Source organism: Lepeophtheirus salmonis, chromosome 14, assembly GCF_016086655.4.
Source record: "Lepeophtheirus salmonis chromosome 14, UVic_Lsal_1.4, whole genome shotgun sequence".
Taxonomy (NCBI): Eukaryota; Metazoa; Arthropoda; class Copepoda; order Siphonostomatoida; family Caligidae; genus Lepeophtheirus; species Lepeophtheirus salmonis.
This window is the reverse complement of record NC_052144.2, coordinates 41,616,506-41,634,342: the sequence shown is the minus strand read 5'-3', so window position 1 is coordinate 41,634,342 and position 17,837 is coordinate 41,616,506. Positions and strand designations below refer to the sequence as shown.

Below are 17,837 nucleotides of genomic sequence, written 5' to 3'. Positions count from 1 at the left end.
TGAACCACCTTCTCCATAACATCCAGCTAGACCTTTGTATGGACCTTTAGATCCGTTTCAAACATGTAGGGAGGCATAGCATAACCTTCACTGCTGACCACCTCGAACACCATGACCATTGCAGGGAACTTGGTCTTCATTACCTTCCTCACATGGCTAGTGCAGGTGGCTATCCACCTGTTGTTCTGCTTGTTGACCTTCTGATCTTGACAGAAATTCTTTTCTCATGAGAAAAACCACAGCATCTCGGGCTGCTTTGGGTGCTTGAGCATGTTGAGCAATTTTGTTGACTTCATCAACCTGTTGTCCTTTACCTCTTGGGTCAAGATCTAGCCCACCTGCATCTTGTAGCTCCTGTACCTTAAATCCTCAGATACACAGTCCCTTTTTGTTTTCTCATGGCAGCCCAGATCCCTCGCCATGGCCTTCATGGACAGGGTAGGGTCATCTTCAACCATCTTCTTCTCTTTGTCGACAAAGTCGGTGTCTCTGACCTTCCTCTCGGCGCCCTTGGGTGCCCTCTCTATGGTGGCATCAACATCCCAGGTATCCTCTAGCTTCTTACAGATACACTGAACAGTCTGTAAATTTACTCCTAAGGTTGAAGCAATCGTTGAATTGGAGATTTCACCTCCATTATTAACCAATGCCATGACTACGGCGGACCTCGAAAGCTCCTCGTTCCACTTAAAGCTCTTTATCTCCTCATATGATGACGGCATGATGCTAACTGAACTACGTATCGTCAGCTGACGAGAATGGCTTTCATATTTGGTAACCAGTTTTTTATTTGATAATGTTGTCTTCAAGTTATCAAGGTTTAAAGTAGGAGACAATTTGATCCCCACTCCCTGTATAAAGAAATTAAATAAAAGTTTTAACTGTGTAAATTCCAAGTTTCACCCGATCTAATAAAAAATAGAATTTTTTTTGTCATTTAACATGATATTTGGAAATAAATGACATAAAAATATAACGTATAAAATGTAACCAATACTTTTATAGGTCATAAATTGTATCAAAAAATATATAAGTTATTATAAGTCAACCAGTTATATACGAGACATTTTTTTCATGTATTAATAGTCGTTTAAACCTATTTAAGAGAAAAAGTGTTGAACCATCAACTTTATCTTGAGAAGAAAGGACACATTTTTATATGTCCAATACTAAAATTACAATAAATGTGCTCTTTAGTATTGGTTTGACTAATTTCAAATCGAAAAACATAATATGATATGTACCTGATTCCGTTTGGACCTCCCTTTTCAATAAACAAGTGTAACTCTATAGAAATGATTTCAATTTTTTCCAACTATTACCCTATAACGCCAACTCGGTTTATGAATGGTCAAAATTTTCAAATTAGATATATTGTTTATGCTTAAGTACAAAAAATGTTTGTTATTTATTAAATATGTGTAAAATACAAAATTTCTTATTCTTAAATAAAATATTTATTATTTATTCAGTCTAGTCTTAGGACTAGTCTTATGAGTCCTTGAAAACGGTTCTGAAGACCGATGGACTTTCTGACATTCAGTAATAAAACTTATTTAAAAAGAAGAAATAAAGTTAAGTGACTTCGTAAAGGACCAAACTTTACATGTTTTAGAATTGATTTGGTGAACTGAAATACTAGGAACTGAAGTATTTAATCCTAAATAAGTACTGACACAGGACTATTAAAAGTAATTAGCTGATTTTTCTTGAAGAAACTGGCTTTATTATAAAAAATTACTTGTAAAAAAATGACTTTTCCATATCAGCTTTATTCAATATTTTGAATAGAAATAGCTGCTATCTCGTGTTAAAGTTATTTTTGATGTCCTGCATTTATCCTTTACACTTTGAATTAAATTTTAAATGAAAATACATATTTTTTAAATTATTTCAATATGATAAATATTAGGTTTTGTTTAATTTGTGGTGTTTCCTTTTTGACAGTCTAGAATAATTGTCTATTGGCAGATGTTACTAAAAAGTATCCCCGATAAAAACTGTCGTATTTGTCTTAATCTCAACTTATAATGAGTTTTTGTGCCATAAATGGATACTTTTATAATTGTATATGATTGTTTACTACTATTTAGCGTACCCAAAATTTTATCAATTCAGAAAAATTAAATGGATTTCAAGAAGAACTGAAATGCACGTAAATGTAACACCAATTTTTTTGTTCTGACTGAAAAGTGTTGCACTTTTCTGATGCAACACTAACTTAAAACGTACACAGAACCTTTTATATACCAGCCTTGTTCTGTTTTTAATTTCTACTTCTTTATTTATTCTTGATTAATGTATTTTCTATAGTATGACGAATTAGGCAGATACGGGCGTAAAGTTTTAATAACTTGATTCCTGATGAAAAATATTAAAATGATGGCTTCTTGTCCTAATTATTTATGCTATTTAATAACATTTAATTCGACAATTACTGCACCCTCTACATTAAATATAATTGACAAATAAACTTTGGGGTATTAATTTTTTTTTTTTTTTATTATAGTATAACATTTTAATATTCGTTAAATTTTCCTCTTTTTACAAAGTACGGTCAGTTATCGGAAAACAATTAAACTAGGTTTTATAGGTTTGGAAAAGTAGTTATTAAAATTTTGTTCATGTATTGATGTGTGAGACCTACATCTAGTCACTCTACATAAAAAAAAGCTTTTGAAATGACATTGTTGACTTCCACCCGTAACAAAATCCTAGGGAATCAGAAGCAGAAGAATATTTTAAGAATAACAAAAGGAAATGAAGACCCCAAATTATATTTTTGAGGTGGTAAAGGATCCTTAAAATATCCTCCAAATAATGTCATTGGATAAAAATCTTGTCAATCTCCAATTTCCCGGAGTTAGACCACAATGGCAAATACGTTTTAGATTTGGACATCCTCGGCTGAATTGCACCAAAAAATGACTGCAAAATAGTGAATACACACAAATTATAAAAGAAAAATCAGAATTATTTATGAAAATAAATCAAATAATACTTCTAAACTCATTTCTCTGATTGAAGAGGAACGTTCAAGTGCAGAAAAGGCAACAGAAGAATTCTGTATGGCAAAGACATATGCACCTACTTTATAAAAAAATAGAATACGAAAATAAAATACGAAGTGACAACAATAATATATATGGACAGAAATAGATTGAAGTTAATCGTTTAATATAATGAAAAATAGATATGATAACGCTTTTAACCCTTAATTATAATTCGCTGATAAAATTGGATAGAAAGTACACTTTATTAAGACTTCTAAGACATATTGATTACCTGGACATTCTAACACTGTCCGATACTAGGTGCTTTTAGAAAACCATTTTTGTGTTCCGTACTTTTAGCTAACTTGCAGTGCCCTTGACAGGCCTTATTCAAATCCGAAACGTGGAGTCACACTGCTGATCAACAAGAACTTCAGACCACAAGTCAAATTCAAGAATCAGATGAGAACCTTATAAAGATATCTTGCAGCCTTTCTGTGAATTAATGGCCCAAATTCGTAAAACCCTTATTTTTATAGTAATTTTTTTATTCAGTTATGGGTCAAAGTCCAACAATCATAAGTTAAGATTTTAATATAGACCGGACACTAATAGGAACTCTACAAATTCTAACGGAAGCACGAATTCTCGCACAAAGAAAATACTTTGCGCCATCATTAAATCATGTTATCTATATGACGCAGCTGAAACCATAAAAGATTATGGCCATACTTTATTTTCTTATGAAAAATCCTCCAAACCTACGTCCTCATGAAATTACCTTATCTATTCAGTAGTATTCAAAAGCAATCAGTGCAGTCATATAAAGTAGTCGATACCAAAATATCCGACCATTAGAAGCTGTACATTAAAATTAATTTGATAGTCCCAAATCATAGAGATAAAAAAACTTGGAAACTCAATTAGATCGACCCAAAGTCAAAAATGAGATTGTGGAAATAATTGAGACCACGGGATGCGATGTCAAAACAGGATGCAAAGTTTTATATTAAGTACAAAAGATGCTACCAAAGATCAAATCTTGATGCAGACAAGCTGGAGTCCAATAAACCCCCAATAGGAATAGGAAAATTGATATTATTTAAAATACAAATAAAGAGGGCACTTTGGATCGTGAAAATAAATTCAAACTGGATCAAATCTTTTGAGATTCTGAGCTTGCATTTAGAACCAAATTAAAGATGAACAACAACAAAGACATATTTAAATTAAGGCTATAATGTGGTATAATGGAGGAAAAAAACAAACAAAAGAAAGGATTTGTCAATCATGACAGCAAGTGAAGAAATATCTGAAGATCCTACAGAAATATGTTAAGTAATAAAAACCCTTTTCTCGGAGCTGTATCAATACTTCGATTGTACAGCACTTAAGAAATGTTTTATATGTAACCATCGATCTGCATATTTCTGCGAAGAACTGAGATGTAATACAGACATTAGATTCACAATTCATCCTGTCTTTTTGTCAACTAAGAGAAAACGGAACTTTTATGTCGTTATGGCACCCTAATACCCACAGAGTTGCCACAATTTAGTTTTGGAAAAAACTTTCAATTATTAGGATCATGGGTTGGCCCCGAAAGCACGTTGCTGAATTACAGAGAAATCCTTTCAAGGATAAAAATATATTTAAGCCACAACACACATGGGATAGAATAAGCGCATTGAACAGGTACATTGTGCCCAAAATCCCTCACTTGTTGCTAATATCTCCTTTCTGTCCGAATATAGCTTCTGAGATTAATGTAATTGAAAGATTTTTCCTTATAATATTAAAGAAAAAAAATATACCAACGCAAAAAATACATAATACAATAAATATGGTGGCCTAAACGATATCCTTTGTTAATTTTTGGAAATGCCTCAACTCCCACTGGATCAGGAAATTGTGGGAAACACACCATTTTAGGAGCACCTAATTGAACCACCTTCCGATTACAAGATACACTGACCGCCCCTATTCGGTTCTTTCCAAAGTTTTGGTAAAACTGGGCAGATTTTCCGATATACTCAAAGGGTTTTAAGATGGGTCTTGGGAATTAATCAAAAACTTGAAGTCTCCTGGGGATGGGAAATGCCTCTGAAAAATTGCAAAAGTTACAATTTCACTGGAGATTTTACATTGGAAGTAGCCGCAGATTTAAAAGAGCAAAACTCTTTGTAAATTAGTTGGTTTTTTCCATCAAATTTCAGTTTTAGGTAATTTTTACTAGTACAGCGACTAATATTTCCTTTTCAAATCAAGATCAGTATTTTTTCCAACTTGTACATGAGAACATGTGTGACACAACTTACACTTACTCCTTTCATTGCTTATTTAAGCCGACGCGAAATCCCAAAAACTCCATAGCAAAGCATCAAAGCCATTAAAGATAAGTTTCTAACCGCTCTTATAATTGGTTTAAGTACAAAGTACTTTCAGGTACTCTTGAAACGGCTGGTAAATTCTAGAAAGACGGGCGAGCAGATTCCAATTTCTGCGGTTTAATAAGATTAATAATCTATCAATTCCTATGGGAATGTAGCAAATTGGCAGAAATCTAAAGTGGCTTACAAATCACCATTGAAGAGGGATTTGGCCTCCAACTGTCGAAAAATGATTTTTTATCAACAGCAAATGATATAAAAATCGTTGCAATAATTACAAAAGATTAGTATATAGTTTACAAATTGAGCATTACAAGAGACAATAACTTTGATGGCGTTTTATTTATATTAAAATTGAATTTTAGGACTTTAACTGAGATTATTTGTTAATTATTATTTTTTTGTCATGCAACTATTGATGGTTTTTGGTGATTGAAAGGTAAATCTGCTTTGTAATACATTATTACCAATGTACATTAGAAAAAACGTGTAGTTTTTTTATATATTTTACTTGCTATATTATTATATTAATGTAATCTGTATAAGAAAATTTGTTAATAAAACTGAGTGCCGTAGTGGCAAAAAAAAACTAATTATAAAAATTTTTCGTCCTGATATCCATAATAAATATATTGTAATTGATTGAAGGATGACGACATTAGAAAAAAAAATTATGTACATATTTAAATGTTACCCAGACAATTGTAAAAATTTACTTATATTTTTGCAATGCACATCTTGACTTGATTAAGATATTTTTAAGCAAAAAAAACTTGATTTATTTAAAAACATAGGAGTATATATATATTTCCCATGTTGACTTATTCTCATTTGTTTACTTAACTATTTTTTCTCAATGCATATTTTTTCATTTTATTTCAAAATTTCCTTCTAGGTAGATTTCAGTTAACTTTCTTAAAAAACAATGGAGCTTATAAGTTTATATATTTTCTTTTTAAAAATAGATGGAAATCTGAGACGTTATTTTTAAGTTTAAAAAACTCTTAGGAATATCGATTTTTTGACATATTTTCAATATATCCATTTTCGAAATCTGACTCTAAATTAAGGAAATGAGGAAACTTTTATTTATATACATATCATATGTGTGAATTTTAAGTAGTTAGGAAGTCAAAGTATTATAGAAATATCATAGCTTTCTCACTAGTATAATAACATAACTAGTATTGTAAAAAAGCGTGCACTTTCACCTATAAATAAATGACCTTTCAGTCTGTTATTTATTTTCCTTTTCAAAACAATTATCTTGTATCTATAATATAATGTTTTGGAATGATAAAGAAAAATTAATAATAATATAAACAAACTATGAATCAATAAAAGCCTAAAAAAAGGCTCTAAAATCATTTAAAACCCTTTAAAAAGTGCTAAAATCTATATCATAGATTTTAGGTTACGCTATAAATGTATAATTCATCAAACTTATGTTTTTTAGCCTATAAACAATAAACGAAATAAGTATTTGATGTCTCGCATATTTTGGTTATTTGTCTCCGACTATAGATTTTATATGAGACGGAGGTATGAAGGCTGACAAAGGCACTCCATGACCTAGATTTGCATCTTCTTGAGACACTCCTTTGTTGACCTGGTCGTTTGATTTATGGCATTGCTGTGCTTGAAAGCCTATTATATGACACATTTTCAGTACCCTACCATGACTGAATAAAAATTTCTGTTCAATGGTCTTATATGTTAGTATTTTTATTCTTCTTAACAATTTTTGATTGTTTGTAAAATGTATCTCACTTATTAAAAAAATCAAATTATTGCCCTTCTTTTCTTTGTCAGAGGGCAAACTTACAAAATCAGCATTGGATCAAATGATTATTTTCTTTACTGTAACTAGTCATTATATAACCATTAAGAATTGATTTTTTGTTAATATAGAAAATGGTTTTTGATTATGTTTGTGTTATATATTTGAGCATTTTTTATACAAACTTTAATAAACTTTTTTTCAAAAATTAGAACATGAAATCAAAATCAAAATTAACTTTTTCCAACAACATTATGCTAATTTTTTGTAGTGTGTTTAAATTTTATGCTTTTTATTCCATACAAAAAGTTCAACACGAATTTTGCAATAAAAAACATGTTTTTTATAATGAATGAATTCGAGTTAATATAAAAGAATCCTGGAAAACCGAGTTGATTAAACAGAAACTTACTATAGAATCATAATCTCTACGTAAAAACCACTTTAAATAAAATTTATCCGTCATTAGTGATATTTTTAAAACATTCCGTTAAAATGACATTTCATTGCCATCACTTTTTAATATACGCTTGAAACGTCCTGTGTGAATAGTTATTTTTTAGGTTTAAATAATGTATTTTCTGAGAATTATTCACAATTTTTAACTTTTTAATTCATGTTTTTTTAATGTTATTAATTTGTTCGCCTATTAGTCATCTTTTTCTCCTGTGTGTGGTCCACACATTGCTGCTTTTATGACAAAAGATGTTATTTTGCTACGTTATCTAAAGTTATGAATAGAAATTTGCTAACCCAAATTTTTATAGAGTAGTGAATATTTCATAGAAATTGTAATCAAAACTAAAGTTCTATTGTTTTCGCTATAATAATAAACTACATGTGCAGATTCTGACTAATGTTGTTAAGTTTATTATAAAAAAATGTACTTTTCCAATTCTTCAAACTCTTAGCATTTTTATTGATATTTGTGCAAAATGAATGTAATAATTAAAAAAATACTACAAACTCAAATAATGCAATTATTTTAAAGTATAAGTAATCTTTAAGAATGTAACAAATCTGTTTATATATAAAAATATAGTTTTACCCTTTTTGACTAACTTGGTCAAGAAAGTAAGGTGCAATAGCAAAAAGCTAATTTTTTAATATTTAATCAACTGAAATTGATCGATTAACCCATAAAAACTACTATCTGTTCATCTATACGATTTCGGCAAAAGTATTTAAAAAAAGGATTAAAAGAAAATTTATATTCATTTAGAGGCACATATGTGGAATTTTTGCTAGTGATGGTTAGGAGGGGGGAACAGGGATTGTTATTTAATAAATTTGATGACTATCAAAAATTTTGAGTATTGATTGATTAAATTTTTAGGATCACAATTAAAAAAGGAAAAAAAAACAGTAAAAAACTACACACCTTTCTTTATTATAAAAAGAAAAATAGATGTATAAAACATGAAAAACCAGATTACGCATGTGAATTTTCTCAGAAGCTCGAACTCGACCGAACTTAAAATTTTCCACTTGAATCTAACACTACTTTTCTATCATATACGGGAAGTTCATTGTGACGAAAGTTGATCGCGAGGAAAACTCATCCCCAACAATACAAATATTTGACATACATCTTTATGAAAAAATCAAGTATGATGAAGTATTTTATTTTACTTTTCAAGACACAAATTTATCATTCAATGTTTATATACACATTATCCTAGTCAAGAAGTATTTTAACTAATAAATTAATTTTCTTAAGCCTACAAAACACTCTTTTTAACTTTTAACCACCGAATGCAACAAATTTGCAACAAAACTTTATTTTATTTCTATTTGACTAACTCTAATATATATTACACATATTTATCATTTAATTTTATCCCAGTAAAAAAGTAATTCAAATAATCAATTAATTTTTTTAAACTTAAATAAATACTTAACTGTCAAATGTAACAAAATTAGATTGCCTAAATGGAATATATATTACTTAGTAATATAATGATCTCTCCTCGAGACAATTGTCTAAAATTATTTGGACTTTTATTTTATTTTTTTTAAATACATTTTTGAAATTATTTTGGATTAGTTATATTTTTCCAAATGCCCTTCTAAGCAAATAAATCCAACTTATGGATGAAATAAAATGTGGTAATTGGCTTGACGTATTCCTTGAACAGTCAATTTGATCATGATAAGATGATGAATTACATCAATAACATGCCTATTTGCTATAGATAAATTAGCGTTTAAAAATTAACTTTTATTAGCAAATTGATCAATCTGCTTATTTTCCCTTCTCTAGAAATTATATATTATTTATAACATATTTTTTTCTTGCGATGAATTGGCCTCCAGATGAATTTGTTTTTGGATTAACTTGACTCGGGGTTAAGTTTCTTAGGGTTAAAAGAAGGGAGGTGAATTTTTCTGTAACCCTTTTTTTATATGGCAATTCTGTTTGGTAGAGGAGGGTCAGCAATTTGGAAGACTGTGTTATCAGTGGATCTATATTTTTTTAACCATATGGCTCTATAAGTACTAGTTTCATAATCAATGCAGAACATTATCGTTTAAATGCTTTGTAATTCCTGTATCACTATATGTAGTACCGCTATGATGAAAAACATAACTTTCATCCAAAAAAATAAGTCTAGTTTGTTTTTGTAGCACACGCAAGTTCATCATAGTAACTAAATACGAGAGTTAATACTCATTTACATCACTCATCAATTATGTAAAGATGTTCTGCATCACTTTGTATTGTACGTTCTTCTACTACAAATGTATTGTTAATTTTGAAAATTTAAAATATACATTTCTTGGGAAATTAATTCTAAGGTGTATCATGTTACAATGAAAAATAAATGTTTCAATACCTTTTTTACCTCCTAATTATAAACTATTTAAAAAGTGTACAATCTTATATTTAAAAAGTATAATATAGTGTTTAGTTGTGGAACTATGTCGATTAGGCTGCTGCGTGTGGCGCCTCGTATGGCGCCTTATCAATTTTTTGTAGGTGATATTTTTAGTTTTAATTATACATTCAGAAACAATCTTACTTGTATCTTTAGAACTTTCTTTCAAAAATATATAGGAAAAATAATAAAAATATATGGTGGTTAGTAACTGGGACAAAAAACTCAAGAAAAAAGTGGATATTAATATCATAATTTTTTTTCACTTACCTTAAAACCATAAGTAATATAACAGCTACTTTCCTCCGCACATTCTTTTTCAAATTATCAGGGTTTCCAAGTTAATTTCGATTTCTGTGTTTTAAAATGCCCAAAATAAACAAGATTTTCATCATTAATAGCTAGAAGCATACGAAATTATAATTCACTCTTTAAGTTGCCAATTCAAAAAATACAAAAAAAAAAAATATAGTTGATCTAAAAAATGCAACCAATTAGCATTACTGACTATTTTTATAATTTAATAATAGGGAATTGTGTTACGTTTAACAGGAGTGAATTTGAGTTCTAACAATTTAAGTTCAAATACCTTATCAATACATTAAAAAACACAGAAGCTGTTGATTATTAAGGGATACTAATGGGCTGGGGAAGAAGTTATTTCGTATTATCACTTTATTTCAATGCTTAATAAAAAGTATTAATATCATCCAATTTGAGCCAAGCATGCTCTTTTCTGTTTGATAACTTGTTGCAAACGAGAATCAAACTTCGTAATTCCCCGTTCGTAGAAGGTTTTGTCCATAGTGTCAACAAAATTAGATAAACAATTTACAAAGGCCTCTATTGAGGCCAACTTTATACCCCCAATGCAAAAGGCCAAAGACGGGAACAGGTGATTGTCATTTGGTGCCAGGTCCAAATTGTATGTTGGATGTATAAGAACTTACCATCCGAGATCCCAGGGTTTTTGGCGTGTCAAAAAATATGTATGCGGCCTGGCGCTGGCTTGATGAAGCACGACTCTTATCCTATTCACCAATGCTACCCACTTCTGTTCGATGACCACTTTCAAACGGTCGAGTGGGCGTTGAATTCAGCGTTTTGCTATAGGGGAGCAGCTCATAGTAAATTATTCCGCGCCAATCCCACCAAACACACAACAACGCCTAATTGGCAATCAATCCCGCCTGGGCGACGGTATGGGGCACTTTTTTGGCTTTCGACCACGATTTTTGTGGCTTGATATTGGCGTAAGGGATCCATTTTGTAACGCTAGTCACATTCTGCTTCAGAAATGATGTATTTTTCCTTTTCAGATAGTAAAAATTTAAAATATTACAAATTTCTTCCTTTGAGACCTCCATACTTGACACACGATAATTCACGACTGAACCAGCCAAGTGCAATACTATAAAAAACCATTTGTAGTATGCACTCACATACAAAACTTTGTCGTATTATCCAATGTAACCAATAATGAACTAGATAAACTTAGTAAAAAAAAAAAGGTTTGATAAATATAACCTAGTAATAAAAATAATAAACTAATATAAATATATAAATTATTTTTCGTCTAACTTTGCAAGTATAATATAAAAATTACAGTTTCCTAAATTTGGCCCTTAATTGCTATGTTTTCCCACCCCTGGAATGCACCATCATATTTTCATATTACTATTAATTAAAATGTGAAGGGTATTTCCATTATTAGAACTAATGTCATGTATTCCAATGCCCTTTTGGCGTTAGTCTCAAATTTTCAGAGGTATTCTTATTGTGGGAACTAATGTAATGTATTCAAACGCCCTTTTTGCGTTACTCTCCAATTCTTAGATGAATATGGTCTTACAGAAAGTTTTTCAAATTTTTTTTATTTTGAAGGATCAGGCAATTTTTTTTAGATAAAAATATAAATGTTTTGATTATTTTGCGGTATAAAAGACTTTTGTCATAAGTAAAATAAAAGTATCATCAAATGAAATATTGCTTTCACAATAAAATTTTGATATTATAAAATTGATATAGATGTATTATAAATATATGTAATAAGAAATGACAGTTTTCATTAGTTTTTGGGAATTACATATAGGTATTTAGATGTAGGTAAATGGAATGACACATTACGGTCAATAAAAATAAATAAATTAAGAATATTCGCATTTGTACTAATAGAATATTGCAGTTTTTTTTTCATTCTAAATACTACACGGTCATATAAAAATAGAAATGATTTCATTTTAAATCATTCTTTACTCACATAGATTATGTTGATAGTATGTTTAAAAACTCTATAATTATTAAGTATTTTAACCCTTCATTACTTTTCCTTCAACTCATAACGTGAATATCTTCATCGGGGGCTTAAGTACCCAAACACCAAAAGTCATATAAAAACATTTCTCCCATAATATAAACTTTGAATCTGTTAATAATATTTCGGGGTAATTAGCTAATTTTTGAATATTCTTCATTCTTCAATTGAACCCACTTTTATTTATTTTAACATCTAAGTTCTGTTATAATACAAAATTTCTACTTTTGTGTCACGTAATCTCAGTCAAAAGAATACTAAACAATTAATTATTGATATTAATTCCTAGAATGTTTGAGAAAGGTCAGGAAAGAGTGGTTGATAAAAACAAAATGAAGATTCATCCTACATATATTTCCTTTATTAGAGGGACAAAAAAAAGAACAGAATATGCTTTAGTTAATCTGGGGTTTTAATTTTATTTGATTTCTTATTTTTGATTAATTATTTTTTGCATTTACCTATGTTTCAAATTTTAATTCCATTGTATCCATTTTTTAAAGTAATATAAATAGATTTACTAGATATGCTCATAAAGGCCTAAAACATAAATAGTGCTTAATAAGTTTTCAAATTTAGAGTTAAGTTTGAGTAAAAGATTGATATTTTACATGAATATATGTAGAAAATATGTGAAGAAAATATGTTGGTAACTTGCAAGATATTAGTGCTTTTAAGAATTATTCTTCCCTTTTTTAAAAATTTAAAGGAATACACAAGCAAAGAGTAATTTAATTTGTTTTGTGCTCTCTATCAGAAGATCGTTGCTTATCGTTAACAAAATATTCACTTTTCTTATTTACACTCGCGAGAATTTAGACAGGTTTCACATCTTTAGATATAGAAAATTTAATAAAATCAATTTCATTATGTTTTTTTTTTATCTTCTATATTGAGTGTATATATTAGTAATCATTTCTAATTATCTATTTGTTATTTAGCTTTCAGGTTGTGTTATTTTGTAAAGAAGAAATCAGAATGAGTTGTGAATAGAAAATATGGACGCTGTGGGAAGATATATTATCAGTATGATCTATCGACAAAATACTCTTTTCGAGTCCTTTAACTCGTCTTCCCGAGGATATTTGATCAAACAAGGGAAAGTGTGATGAGTAACAGTACTTCTTCCAACGTGAGTGCTGAGTGTTTCTCTCCACTAGACTACATTCATTTGGACGATCCTCGAGTCATAGGTAGTCTAGTACCTTTAGGAATTCTCATTCTACTAATCATTTTTGGAAATATGATGGTGATAGCAGCAGTTCATATGACTCAAAAGCTACGTGGGGCCACAAATCTCTTCATAGTATCACTAGCATGGGCGGACTTAATGTTGGGCATTATAGTTCTACCAACATCAGCCATGTATGAAGTATTTCATATATGGATATTTGGTGTTCATTGGTGTGCCATATGGCTAGCTGTAGATGTGTGGATGTGTACAGCCTCAATTCTCCATTTGGTTGTTATTTCCTTGGATAGATATATAGCTGTAACGCATCCAGTTACATATCCTAATATAATGAGCTCTAAAAGAGCCAAACTATTAATACTCGGCGCTTGGGTACTCAGTTTTGTAATTTGTTTCCCGCCTTTGGTAGGTTGGAATGAAGATGAAGATTTGTTTGATGAAAACAAAAGTGAAGATAATTCTTGCATGCCGGAATGTAAGTTGATTCAAGAACCGGGTTATGTCATATATTCCGCAGTTGGATCATTTTATGCTCCAATGCTCGTAATGATCTTCTTTAATTATAAAATTTATAGAACCGCGACTAAAACAACAAAAGCAATTCGCAAGGGTTGGACCAAGATCAAGGTAGGCCAAGAAGAAATGGGAATGGGCATTCATCGAGGTGGAGGAACTCCATCATCATCAAACCGGTTATCAGCCGTTTCTAAGCGCTATTCTTCCTCTACTCCGTACATCAATGGTATCAAGCGAGATAGATTTGATGGTATCCTTATGGAGGAAGAAACAGCAAAGCTCCTTCTTGCAGTTTCCAAGAACCACGGAAAGGACAAGTTACTCTCTGTGCAATATACAACCACAAAGCGTTGTGCTCATGGAAATCATAAGACTTTTGTAGAATGTGGTACTCAAACAGGGGAGGAGGCACCTACAGCCAAACCTGAAGAGCAAAAACGTAAAAATAGCAAAGTTCCCAGGAATTGCTGCTTCTGGCGTTGGAAAAAAAGTCAGCTGGAGGCATCATCTAAAAAGAATAGGCAAAACTCAAATACATTACTGGATTGGAGTGACATAGATCAGGACATCCCGACTACTTCGAATACTCCAGTAAATTTGAAAAATATCCATTGCTCTACTAAACTTGGTAAACGAAATATCAAGAGTCAAGTAAAGCGATTCCGGATGGAGACTAAAGCAGCAAAGACATTGGGTATTATTGTTGGCTGCTTCATCTGCTGTTGGTTTCCATTCTTCACCATGTACCTCATTACATCCTTTTGTGCAGACTGTGTTCCAGGCATTGTGTTTTCTGTCTTCTTTTGGTTGGGCTACTGTAATTCTGCATTCAATCCCGTTATTTACGCTATGTTTTCGAGAGAATTTCGAGGAGCTTTTAAGAAAATAATATGCAAATTAATTTGCAGAGATGTTGGCAGAAATAGAGGGCTAGCAGGCATGGGTTTTATTCCTATTGCACCTCGAATGGCTCAATTTGATATGATTCTAGCTGACCGGGCTCTTCAGGATGCAGAAAACTTAAATTGCCCTAAATCAAATAATACAAATAGTAACAATAACCTCAATACAAATGTTACTAAAAAGTGATGAAAGAAACCTCAAAAGTGACAAAATATGTGAATATATATATCCTAGTCTCAAAAACCACCCCGTTAGATAACCTTCTTGTTTTTTTCCCCCTCATTTATAACCAAATATCAATATGGAATATGTCTTCTGAAAAATGAGCCAAACATTTCCAATTTTTTCTTGATGTGAAATATTTATTCCTAGTTTATTTATATAAGTTGATGTTCTTTTAAAAAAGGTTATGATTTTTTTTTACAAAATAATATTTCATTTTACAAACTCCAATGAAACGGACAAACCAGGGAGGGAAAAAGTGATACGCTTAGAAAAATAGCAAAAAAACAATATTAATCCATTATAAAATATTAGTCAACTATTCTTAATTTATTATAATTTCGTTTATACATAGAAACAATTTTAGTTAATTAAATTAGATGAAACAATTTTTATCAAACAAAACAAAAAAAAAAAAACTAAGATAGAATCACTTAATTACATAATCTCTTCAAGACTTAATAAAACTTACAATATACATTCATACCATCAAACAGTAAAAAATATAAGTTTTATATCAGTAGTTTGTTTCATAAGTTAACCGTCCATTGTTTTTTTTTTGTTTTTTTGTGTGTTTGTGGGTAAAAAATATTAAAAAAAGTGACCCTTTTTTTTATATTAGATAAATACTGGTTACTCCTGGATTAGAATAATATTATCGTGAATGTAATTAATTTACGTATATTGTATTTAAAGCTTTCGATACTTCAGCTAGAAGGATCGCAACAATGAAGTGCAAAAATAATATAAAGACAATAAACTAAAAAATATATATATTATCTGCTAGGTGGGCCTGTAGCATTGGGAGGCAACCAACATTTTTCAGAGTGACCTCTATGTGAGTAACATTTATATATTTTATAATAAACAAGACTATTATTCAGGGGGTTATATTATTTTCCCGGAATGTGACGCTACACTTTGTCGATTTGTTTAGACGCTTACCCCATTTGAGCACTTTTGGCCTCCCTTTTGATCTGATGTAAGGTATGGTGAAAGAAAGGATCAATGCAGTTTCCAGGCTCCTTAAGGACTCTTTGAAATAAGCCGTAGAGACCGTACTATCTGAAAGTCAGTAACTAAGTGTCTCCAACAAGTTGTTCAGAACAAGGACAATCACATTTAATTATTTGTGCGCTAATTGTAGAACAATATGTTACCTTTAAAAAAGTATTAATACATATTCCAATGTATACCCCAAGTAATTTGTTTTTTTGAATGGAATCTAGTTTTGGAGCACCCTGTAGATGTTTCATAAATAGTGTAATGTTTATTATTTTATTTTTTTTTAATCAAAAATCATCTTTTACAATAAGGTTTTTTCATCATTTTTACTGCATGAATATTCTGTGGTACCTTTTTTTATCACATCATAATCTTTTGTGTTTATTTTTTTAATAGACGGGTATTAAATTTATTGTTGGATAGTAACACAAATGAAAAAAAATAAAAATAAGAAAAAACTTTTATTGTGCATTTATCATGTCCCCTCCCCCCACCCCCTTAAAAAAGAAAAAAATTGATGTTGAATCCAAAATAAAATCTTTCATTTATTATATTAACATTATAAATATTTCACAAATATAATGTTTAAATGAATGGTTATCATAAATATACTTATTTTATGTGTTATATGTGTTTTCCTATTTACAACTACTTAAATAATAAATTGTTTTGATAACATTAGACTATTACATTCCAATCAAAGTTTTTTGATCAATTTGCATTTAGTTTACTTATGCTATTAGTTGTTTTTTCGTTTCCCTTTTTACCTTTGATAAATCAATCAAATTTTACTAATTTCTGTTGTTGTTTTTTTCTAATATATCATCAGGAGTCATCATTTTTCTTTAGATTACATTCATTTATTGTAGTTTAAATGTTACTAAAGTATCACATTTCAAATTCACAGATTTTATATCTCACAATGTTAATATTATAAAAAATATATATGAATGAATAAAAAAATTAATTCATAAAATTAACAAATTGTTTTAATTAATGTACATTTTAAGTTCAAACTAAAATCAGAAAAAAGAAATATAAATAATAAAATCCATATTTTTGAACAATCATTGGTTCTGCACACACATATATGACATGAGATTAGATAATGTAGATTGTGTCATATAGTTTAAAACCTTCAATTATTTATGGTCCTTAATTTGGACCTGATATGACCTTTCACATAAAATTTATTTATTTATATTTTTCTCATTATGCAAGTTAAAAGGCAAAAATTAGTCAGAATAATTTTTTTTGAGGAATTGACAAGAATTATTTGAAAATAAAAATGAAATCTAGACGCATGTTTGTGAATAATCATTCGATATAACTGTTATGTTGAAAATACACATATGTAAGTTGATTGATAGTTGTTTAAAGAATACATTTTTCAATGCAAAAATTAAAAACTTATCATTTAATATTTTTCCTTTTCTGAACGAAGTCAAGAGAAAAAGAAGAAGTCTTTCTTGGTTTTTTAGAACAAGGTCTCCAATTAATCTTTATTTAGAATGTCATGAAGGATATAATGTTATTTATTCTTGAAAACCGAGCCTGAACAACTCCCCCAGTAACAATTTGGAAGACTTGAAGAAATGCTGTGCAAATTGATGTTTAATAAAAATGTAGCAAAAATAAGTAAA

General features: G+C 29.9%; 1 protein-coding gene across 1 annotated transcript in view; it reads left to right on the top strand.

The window, feature by feature from the left end:
* Window positions 1-17,170, top strand: part of LOC121129820 (probable G-protein coupled receptor No9) — a 63,470-nt gene extending 46,300 nt beyond the window's left edge. Inside the window, exon 2 of the mRNA XM_071893361.1 lies at window positions 13,298-17,170. Within this exon, the coding sequence (XP_071749462.1) occupies window positions 13,465-15,153 (1,689 nt within the window). The 5' untranslated portion in view covers window positions 13,298-13,464 and the 3' untranslated portion in view covers window positions 15,154-17,170. The remainder of the gene's footprint in view (window positions 1-13,297) is intronic.
* Window positions 17,171-17,837: the final 667 nt, after the last annotated feature.